Raw genomic sequence first — 10,887 nt, 5'->3', positions numbered from 1 at the left:
ATTAATATACATTTACAATGAATTAGTATTGCAAATCATATTATGCTTTTCAGAAATTGCATGATGTGTAAGAAGAAGATTGATAAATAATATTTTGTTATACTTGAATTATGTTCTTAATATATTCACATATTTGCATATTTTGTTACATTATGAAGAGTATATGCAGTTCTTAATATGTACATAATAATTTAAATATTAAAATGTGTAAATAAATGTATATATTATGTTATTAAATGTGATTAAAAATGTGAATGTTTTTCTGATATTTTATTAAATTAATCAGGTAAATTTATATAACGATAAATAAAAAAAATTATTTCAAAATAAAAAATAAAGCAGTAATATTTGAAATATCATATTTTATAATATAAAACATAATATGCCCATAATAATCCCGAATCATAAAAAGTTGGGACATTATGGAAATGTAATTAAAAAAAGAAATTGATTTCCAAATTTACTTTGACTTGTATTTCATTGCAAACAATATGAACACAAAATATTTCATGCTTTTTCTGGTCAACTTCATTTAATTTGAAAATATACAGTATAAAGTTAGAAAATATAAAGTTAGAATTATTAGCCCTCCTGAATTATTAGCCTCCTTAATTATTTTATAATATGTTAGAAAACATATTATCAGACATACTGTGAAATTGTCCTTGTTCTGTTAAACATAATTTGGGAAACATTTTAAAAAGAAAAAAGGGTGGCTAATAATTCTGACTTCAACTGTAAATACTTTTATGTCATTTAGACCTTCAACACATTCCAAAAAAAAGTTGGGACAGGAGTAGTTTAGGTCTAGTAATCTGGTAAATGGGTTAAATAATGATGTGATTTGAAACGGGATGTCAACAGGTGATTGTAATTATGATTTGGTACAAAAGCAGCTTCTAAGAAAGGTTTAGTCCTTTAGGAGCAAAGACGGGTCAAAGATCACCACTTTGCCAACAGATCCGTGATCAAATTATTGAAATGTTTAAAAACAATGTTCCTCAAAAAAGATAAGAAGACATTTGGATACTTCACCTTCAATTGTGCATAACATAATTAAAAGATTCAGGGTATCTGGAGGAATTTTAGTGCATAAAGGAAAAGGGTGCAAGCCTATTGTGAACTACTGTGATCTTCGATCAAGAATCCTTCATCTAGAAGCAATATCACCAATGACACCAATGTCAATTTAAACTGTACTTTGCCAAAAGGATGCCCTATGTTAACACTGTCCAGAAGTGCAGTCGACTTCTCTGGGCTTGGAGGCATCAGGGAAGGACCATCATTCTTTTTTTTTTTTTTTGGAAGAAATGGTTACCAGCAACAAGTCCAAAAGCCAGGGTCTGTCATGGTATGGGGTTGTGTCAGTGCCCTTAGCAAAGGTATCTTTAATTGAACTATCAATGCTGAAAAGTACATTGGGATTTTGGAGCACAATATGCTGCCTTCTTTGCCAGGGATGCCGTTGCATATTTATAAAAGAAGACAAAACCACATTCTGCACACATTACAAAGTTCTGGCAGTGGAGGAAGAGGAAACAGGTACTTGACTGGCCTGTCTGCTACCCTAACCTGTCTCCAATAGAGAATGTGTGGCGCATTTTGATGTGCATATGCCACTACGAAGACCCTGTACTGTGGTCCACCTTAAGGGTTGTTTGCAGGAAAAATAGGACAGAATTACACCTGAATCGCTTTATCAGTTGATGTCTTCAGTCCCTAAACATCTTTTAAGTATTGTGGAATGGCAACATTACAAAGTAGTAAATTGTATACTGTTTCAACTTTTTTTTAATTGTGTTGCAAGATCCAAAATTGGAAAATGTTTATTTTGAAAAATAAATAAATATAAAAAAAACTATGAAAATCATGAGGAACACATTAAATAATGTTTGTTGTATTGTCTGCAATGAAGTACAAGTCAAAGTAAATTTATAAATCATTTTTACTTTTTATTAGCATTTTTCATACTGTCCCAACGTTTTCTGATTTGGGGTTGTATGTGATTTTTAAGAAACGTTGTTTGTACACCATTCCTAGTATAAAATGTTTGCATGAGTCCAAGTCCCTTCATAATTTAAGAAAAATTAAAATGCATTGTATTCAACGTTATTTATTTTGTATCTTTGTTTTTAGATGACACCCAAGATGCATAAAAATTAAATAATAAAAACAAAACGACATCTCTAGCGGCCATCTGTGGCAGGTTTGGTGTTGGCTTTACCTATAACTGCACTGTAAATCCATTTGCAGAAGTTAAATAAGCACAATATGAATATCATACAATCCTAACAATGACTGACACTTGAAATCAGTGTAATAAATGTTCAGTCGCATGTCCATCAGGCTCATTTTAAACAGTCTTCCCTGCCTTCCATTGTGGTTCTTTAGGAAAATACACTATAGTCACGGATATGGCTGGAAACTTTGCATACTCATCATATTTGAAATTTAAATAGTATGTAAAGTAATAAGGCTGGCTATGATAATATTTCCAAAGCTTATGAGTTCATCTTTTGATTTTTTTCTGTATGGTTTTGTGCCTCCTATAAGAAAATCTCCTAAATCTGAATCTATTTGAATATTGGTCAGACCTGTGACCCGGCCAACCAGATGTGGCCTCATTCATTGCCATTTCCTTTCAAAATTATTCATGTTCAGCCACTTATAAAGAGACTACACTCTAAAAAATGGTGCTAAATAAGAGTCAGAGTGACTCATAATCATAAGGGAACCCATTTAAAGAGAAAGTTCACCCTAAAATGAAAATTTCTTTATCATTTACTTAAGTGGTTCTAAACGTTTCTACATTTTTTCATGTTAAACAAAGGACAAAATATTGTGAAGAGAAGATTATAATATTTTCATCCATAGTAAAACAATGCGATGGCTGTCCCCCCCACAACCCCCCTCCCCCCATCCCCCAAAATTCTTCAGAATATCTTGTTTTGTGTTCAATGGAAGAAGGAAACTCAGTGTGGGCAAATGGTGAGGACATTTTCATTTTTAGCCAAACTATCGTTTTGGGTTCTATATGCCTTTAATGCCATATACACTAGTGTGTTTTTGTATAAAATTAGAATGTGAATGTTACTTCTCAAAACTGGCATTTTTTATTGTGTTTCAGAAAACCATTCTCTTTTCATATTAAACAGCTCAAAATACATGATATGTGATTCACGCTCATTGGGCATGTGCATAATTTTGCGGCAGTCTAACAACTATAATAGTCTTATTCGTCAGGGTTGATAGTCCAAAATGACCAATCATAGAGCGATTGCGGATAGCCTCTATTTAGTACATCTATACCAGGGGTGCCCAAACTTGGTGGAGGTCCGACATCCTACAAAGTTTAGCCAAAAACTATTGAATACACAAGACATGTCACTCATATAGTGTTGATGGGGGAAGTGTAATTGATCTATAGACATTTCTTATCCTGAAACGCATGCTCAGACTTGCCTAACATGAGAAATAAATCCACATGAAGCTTTACTTCCCCATGAAATTAAACGAACAGAATTTTTTTTTGTTAATTTACATTGTTAGTTTTGTGTTGAACAATTCATCTGCATGTCATTAAAAAAATGTTTGCTCTTCTGAAAATCTGAAAATGCACTTCCTGTTTGTTTTCAGTTAAATTGTCAGATTATGTATATGTTAAGAATTGAGTGTGGCTAATGTATTTAACCACGCTGCTCTAACTGTCAGTTTTGACAACAAACTGAAACGTTAAGGAGGAGGAGTCTGTTAGGTTGTAAAACTCTCCCCAAACCCTTTTCCCGATCTTTCTGAATGAAGTGCCTACTTTGCTCGCAGTAGAATAAAACAAGCCAGGCCCACTGTTTTATTTTAACAAATGTTTTTGGTTTTTTAATCTGTATAAAATGAACACAGGGTAGAGTCAATCCCATCGATTGCAAGTCAAATGGCAGCATCTACTCGAACGCCCACAAACTTGTAAACAAATTGTTGGTATAATTTTGGAAGAAGATGTGCCATCAAGACCAAAGTTTGGAATTACTTCAGAACACCAGTGTGATCGTATTAGGCATTATTCAGATGATCATAATAAATAACATGGCCATGAATGAGGTTGTTATCGTGATCTCGTTCGCTTTGAATGAGCATGCGCATTACCATGAGCAACCTGAAAAAATGGTAATTTTGTTTGATTTGAATGCTTAGAAAATAAACTAAAAAACTTAAGAAACTTAATTGGTGATTCCAAAAATGAAATTTAATCAAATGTTTGGCAAACAGTTTTGGAAAATTCAATGTTTGCCCATTCAAACAGAACACTGCCCAAAAAGCGTTTCAAAGATGGACACCAAGTGAAATTACTTGCCCTGAAAGGGAGGTTGGTTTAGACACACCTACCTGGAAACTTGTAGTGGTAACAGCTTGATTAGCTTGTCTAGATGTGTCCAATTTGGGTTGGAGCTAAACTCTGAAGAGCACCAACCTTCCCCCAAGTTTTGGCAACTCTGGTCTACACTACCTGACAAAAGTCTTGTTGCCTGTCCAAGTTTTAGGAACAACAAATAATAACTTGAATTTTAGAAAGGCACAGGCCTCTAGATTACGCTCATTTTAACAAAATAAAATATAATCATGCCTTGATTTCTAATGATTTATTTAGGACAGTAAGGTCTGACTTTGCTTAGATAAAAGTCTTGTCACTTAACAGAAATCATGGACAGTATAGAATATAAAGTCATGGTGCAGTGGAAAAAGAATTAACATTGTGTGACTCCTATGAGCTTGGAGGACTGCATCCATACATCTCTGCAATGACTCAAATAACGTATTAATAAACTCATCTTAAATGACAAAGAAAGTGTTCTAGCTGGACTTCCAGAGTTCATCAAGATTCTTTGGATTCATCTTTAATGCCGCCTCCTTCATTTTACCCCAGACATGCTCGTCATGTCTGGTGACTAGGCTGGCCAATCCTGGAGCACCTTGACCTTTTTTGCTTTCAGGAACTTTGATGTGGAGGCTGAAGTATGAGAAGGAGCGCTATCCTGCTGAAGAATCTGCCCTCTCCTGTGGTTTGTAATGTAATAGGCAGCACAAATGTCTTGATACCTCAGGCTGTTGATGTTGCCATCCACTCTGCAGATGTCTCCCACACCCCCATAGTGAGTGTAACCCCAAACCATGATTTTTCTTCACCAAACTTGACTGATTTCTATGAAAATCTTGGGTCCATGTGGGTTCCAATAGGTCTTCTGCAGTATTTATGATGATTGGGATAAAACAGATGATTCATCTTTAAAAATCTACCTTTTGCCACTTTTCAAATGATTAACTAGAAGTCAAGTTATTATTTGTTGCTCTTACTGTGATCAATAACAAGACTTTTGTCAAGTAGTGTATACTAAAACAAACACCAGTGTTTCCAATCTAAAACATTCACATACTGCTCTGTTTTCACAGGTCAAATTTGCTGTAAACACAAGGGGACCTTTGTGAAACTGCTCCAATAAAATGAACACTGTTTAATCAAAGGATGGCATAGAGTAAGTTAAATTCTTGGAATATTGATCTGGTCAGTTTCATTTAGGGTTGGTGAGGGTGTGGGGTTGGAGTTGTTGACAAATTTGAGCTAGTTTGGTATTAACAGAATTAACAACGGGTGCAGTAGATGGACAAAAATTCAACCTCTAAAACAGGAATTTTACCTACAGAATCCACTGCCATTTTCCCACTTCTCATTGTCAGCTTTTGGTTTCTTCCACTAGTTTTGCATTTGTTTCAGTTCAGGGTCCTGGGTATCTCCAGATGCATGATAATCATTGTATTAGGAGCATGCCTCAATATTGTTAGGCATGCACACAAGCCTAACTTGTGACAACAATGAAAATTCAACAAAAACACTATCTTTCTGCTTCATTTTTCACTTTGGTTTTTAGGTATATCTTTGAACTCATGTCTTGGGTTTATAATTTATATTCTCATCAAAACTGTGGCAACATTTGCTACCCATTCTATACCAGCATAAATTTCCTGCATAATATGTTTCCGCGTTGAGATCAGATATGTTTTTGAAGTCTTCCTTTAATTTTTTGTAGAGTCTATTTGTGTGTGTGTGTGTATTACCCAATCTCATATGTAACCTATAAATGGGAAGTTATTACGGCCCAAAACCAATTCTATTTTTGTACCCCTTCCCCTTGGCCCTTGAAACAGAGTGGGAAGGGGAAGGGCTTAAAAATTTTCCCCAAAGACATAGGACACCACTACAATACCTGCACATGTCATCATATGACATTGCGATCTCTTGCTTAATATGAGATCATACAATCGCGACTGCTGTAGTTATTCTTATTTTTGGTATTTATCTTCAAGAAATCCCTGAAGGCATATATTATGTTATCATAACGGTCTACTGTGGCAATAAGATCGTAACTATACTGCATTTACAAAATAGCCATATTCATCTATGTAAACACGAAAACAACATTAACATTATACGAGACTCTGTAAAAAGGTTATTCCCAGCCATTAGAATTTTGGACAGGATATTCGAGTGTCATCAAGTGTCAGAATGTTGTGAAACTGCTATACAGGAGTTATTATTATAGATTATAAATAACGAAACTTTGCGTGGCATTTTTTTAAAAGCATGACGGTAAAACATAAACCCGGTTCTGACTGTGTTAAAACATGAGCTTGTTTGTTGTAAAAATTCATTATAATGATAAAAAATACGAATTTGTGGACCTCCTGATCTCCGTGTGCAGCCATGTTGCCATTGCAGATGGTGTATTTTGGGAAATTTTTGTACCCCTTGGTTTAGAAAAATCTTTGCTTCAAGGGCCATCTAAGCCTTCCCCTTAGCCCTACGCCTTCAAGCTAAAGAGAATTGGAACTGCACTTCCCCTTCACGTGAATGCCAAAAACGGTAAGGGGAAGTTCTAAGGTGTAGAATTGGGATTGGGCCTACATGTGCAGCAGCGTAAATGCTGGCACAGGTGTGTGTTTGTATGTTTGTGTTTATTTTTACTAAAACAATCCTGTATATTACAGATTTAATATGCTGTATATATAACGCTGAAACAGCATTTTATGAAATACTATACATTTTGAAGATATTAATTAAAGGAGAATTTTATATTCTGTAATTTTATTTTATTTATTATTAATTAATTAATTAATTAATTATTTATTTATTTTGGGTGATACTGACCAGTATATTTGGAATTCATCTTAGAGTTAAATTAAATTAGTTATTAGGATGGCAGAACAAAACAGAATATCAAAGACAAGATATAGCCTGAATGAATGAATGAATGAATGAATGAATGAATGAATGAATGAATATGGATTGTTAAATATAAAAAATATGAATGATAATGCGCACAAAATATATTTTTAACATCAAAATCTGAGAACAATTTGACACCAATACGCGTGCACATTGAGTGCGCAGCTGAGTGTGGGAGCGCGCTCAAGAGGCGCGCGTCCGCGGAGGGGGGGGGCTATGTATGAAAAGAAACAGGAAACTCCTCCGATCTGATCTGTTCGACTCTTTAACAGCAGTGGAAGAATCGGAGGCAGAGGCTGGCAGTTAATGACTTCATTTCACTCACTTTTTAATCAACGATGGCCGTAAAGGCACTCGATTGATTATCGACGCCGTCACTTTTATACTTTTAACTTTAGAAACTCCGGAAATTTAAAAAACTCCAGTTTAAAGCGGCGGTGCGCGTGTGTGAAAGAGTTGGGCGTGAGTCGTCGGGTGGCTCCACATTTCACCCGCCTGTGTATGATAATTCTTTACTTTTTGACACTTCGACTTCTTAAATCATTTAGAAGCCTTTTAAACTTCGAAAAGATGGGGTGCACCCTGAGCTCGGACGACAAGAGCGCCCAGGAGAGAAGTAAAATGATTGACAGAAACCTGCGGGATGATGGAGAGAAAGCGTCGCGAGAGGTCAAGCTGCTGCTGCTGGGTAAGTTTCGCTGCTGTGGTGATGGAAAAAGCCGTAAAATATACATTTTACAGCACGTGTGAGAAACTTTATCGCTTGTTTTTATATTTAAGTACGCTATGAGTGAATAATGAAGTAGTTAGGTGCGTATCTATGCTCTCTGGAAACTTTTATTTTTCTTCATAGTCAATGCGCTAGCATGTTAAAGCTAACCCACTATTATATCTCTCGAATCATTTCGCGGAGATTTGGCGGTTTGATATCTATGTTTTTCTATAACAGAAGGAAAATAACTGCATTAGTGATGTAATTAGACTGTTTTTATTTTATTTTTTGTTCTCGACCGTTTAAAGTAACGTACTTTTTTTTTTTGCATATTTTCCAGTTTGAAGCAAACGGCTCTCGGCTAATCTAGCCAACAAAAGACTAGTTTAATCTAATTTAATCTCCCTTGATTGGTTTAGGGAGATCAATCTGATAGATTAGACTAACCCTCATTTAATTATGATAAATAAGCTTGTGCATATGGAGGATCCTGCTGGGTGCTTGAAGGAAACTGGGGTGGCTGATGCTAAAATGGGCTTAAAAAGTCTGGAAGGGCTGAATAAGGGGTTAATTTGTATTTTTTTTTTTCCTCTTAGACTTGTCTAGGTGAAAATGAAATAGTTTTCTATTTATTTTAATTTTGAGCATCTCCTTCCAATATTTTCATTTAATAAATGAAGTTTAATATTTCCAAACATAGCACTGTTTTTTATTTACATTTTTGAAAAGAACAGAAATATAATATAATAAATTTATATTTTTCCTTTTTCCCTATAGAATTAATTTTTTAAATACAATTGATGCCATCACAGCCTTAGATTTTCTTAGAGAGATTCCTATTCCAAGTCAAATTCAGTGCATTTGCAATATTTAAACTCTATTTGCAGTTTACAGTTTGCTTTTCCTTCCCTTTAAAGCAGCCGACTTGTAAATTCATTGTGATTTACATAGAGGCCACTTGTTTTTCAGTTTCTGAATCCTGCTTTGCATAGGTTTCTTCTGTACTTTTCCAGTATTTGTATGTTAGTTTTTTTTGTTTTTTGGGTTAAGGGTAATTTTGATGAAATGAAGGCAAATAAACTATTTTCTAGTGATTGAAATATTTGTTTGGCTTTCTTGATTATTGATGGTGTGTATGGCTTTAACTTGTTTGTTTTAGGGAAAATGCCACACACTTACTGAAAAGAAGCTCTAGAAAATAAATAGCAATGTGTTTACCCTTAGGTTTGATTAAAGGTGTGAGAGATTGCTTTATTATTTTGAGGTTCATTTGAAGAACTGTGGACTCTTCTGTTTAAGCATTTGTGCACATGGGAAAAAAGGAATTGAGACCTGTGAAAAAGATGCTTCTGGCTTTGCTTTTAAATAAACTCTGGTATTTTTCAGCTTGTGTGAGATCAGCACGGATCAAAGACATCAAAACAAACCATTATATCATTGTTAGGCATTATATTTCAATACAGGTCTTCCAAAGGCATCTTTATTTGTGACTCAACATTTATAAAAATCCATAAGATTAAGCCCAGTACATTTTTTTTTGAGTGTTTTTTTTTTGGAAGTAATTTAAAAGTTATACATTTTATTTTTGGTGTCTTTACTTTCTGTATTAAAATGACAGTTTGAAGGAAATTTTACTGAATTTGTTTCGGTATATAAGCCAAATAAACCTTGTGAACTTAAGTGTGAACACACCTAAACTTTGTCAATTTCTTTACCTTTTTTTCTTTGCACATGAAATGATGATAATAATGTTTAAATCTGATAATTTAACAACCCTCATATAATGTAGACAATTTTTCCCATCTGTTGCTCTTCTTCTCTTTGTCTAAACAGGACGTAAAACCTGCTCTTATGTCATCAAACTTATGGGACTTGGTATCTAATTATCTAGTTAACTGGATTCCCCCTAAGTGCTGATTCATTATACGCCCTCTTGTGCTCTGTTCTTGGATTTGTTTGCTTTTTGGCAATGGGGATTGACAACATATGTCCTTACGCCTGCTGTAAAACAGGCAGGACTTCCTGTTTAGACTATTTAGGAGGACAAATGGTCACTGCCAGGGTTGTTTCTAATAATACATCCACTGGTGAGAAGAGAAAGCACTTTCACGGTTGGTTATTTGAAGAATCTTGTGTGTCAGAAGTAAACGAGCATCACAAATGGCCATCAGCATGTAATAAGTCAAAGAAGATGCACATTACTTCACCATTTAGAGCATGTTATTGGGTGCTTCTCTAGCACTGTCATTGGTTGCTCAGAAACCAAAATGCTGGCTTAAATTACAGCATAATAAATGCAGTCACAGGAGACCAAACAAAAGGTAAAACTAGCGCTTTGGAAGTCAGGTTCACAGTGTCGCAGCAAACACTTGGCGTCTGGCATGTAGTGTACTTGCTAACATTTATGGTTGGGGATTTGAAAGAACCCTTAATACAAAATTTTGATAGCTTAACTTACCAGAATATCATTGAAACATAGGGACATTAAACGTTTGATCACCCAAAAATGAAAAATTCTGTTATTTTCTTTAGTCACCTTCATGTCATTCCAATGCCCTGAGACCTTCATTCATTTTCTGGGCACAAGTTAAAATATTTTTATAAGATATTCTCTATGGTCCCAAGACATTCAGAGCCCAGAAAAGGATCCAAAAACATTTCTAAATCATCCATGCGACAAAGTATATTGTTTTAGCAAAAAATTTGTCTTTGTTTCTAGTCCAAATATCTACATTTCAAACTGACAACATTATTTAACTTTATTATATTAATTTTTTTATAATAATTTAGCTTGTTTTAAAGAAAAACTATTAATTTTGCTTTATTTCATCTGAATGTTAAAACAAACAATATTTTAATCTAAGAATTTCTTTAGGTATTTGGACTAGAAATGAGACGAAGC

At 34.5% G+C, this 10,887-nt stretch overlaps 1 protein-coding gene across 1 annotated transcript in view; it reads left to right on the top strand.

The window, feature by feature from the left end:
* Positions 1-7,487: 7,487 nt before the first annotated feature.
* Positions 7,488-10,887, top strand: part of gnaia (guanine nucleotide binding protein (G protein), alpha inhibiting activity polypeptide a) — a 31,023-nt gene continuing 27,623 nt past the window's right edge. The window contains 1 exon segment of the mRNA NM_198805.2: positions 7,488-7,961. Coding sequence (NP_942100.1) covers positions 7,775-7,961 — 187 coding nt within the window. The 5' untranslated portion in view covers positions 7,488-7,774.

This window comes from Danio rerio, chromosome 25 (genome assembly GCF_049306965.1).
Source record: "Danio rerio strain Tuebingen ecotype United States chromosome 25, GRCz12tu, whole genome shotgun sequence".
Taxonomy (NCBI): domain Eukaryota; kingdom Metazoa; phylum Chordata; class Actinopteri; order Cypriniformes; family Danionidae; genus Danio; species Danio rerio.
Note: the sequence above shows the minus strand (reverse complement) of the source record. Positions and strands in the feature narration are given on the sequence as shown.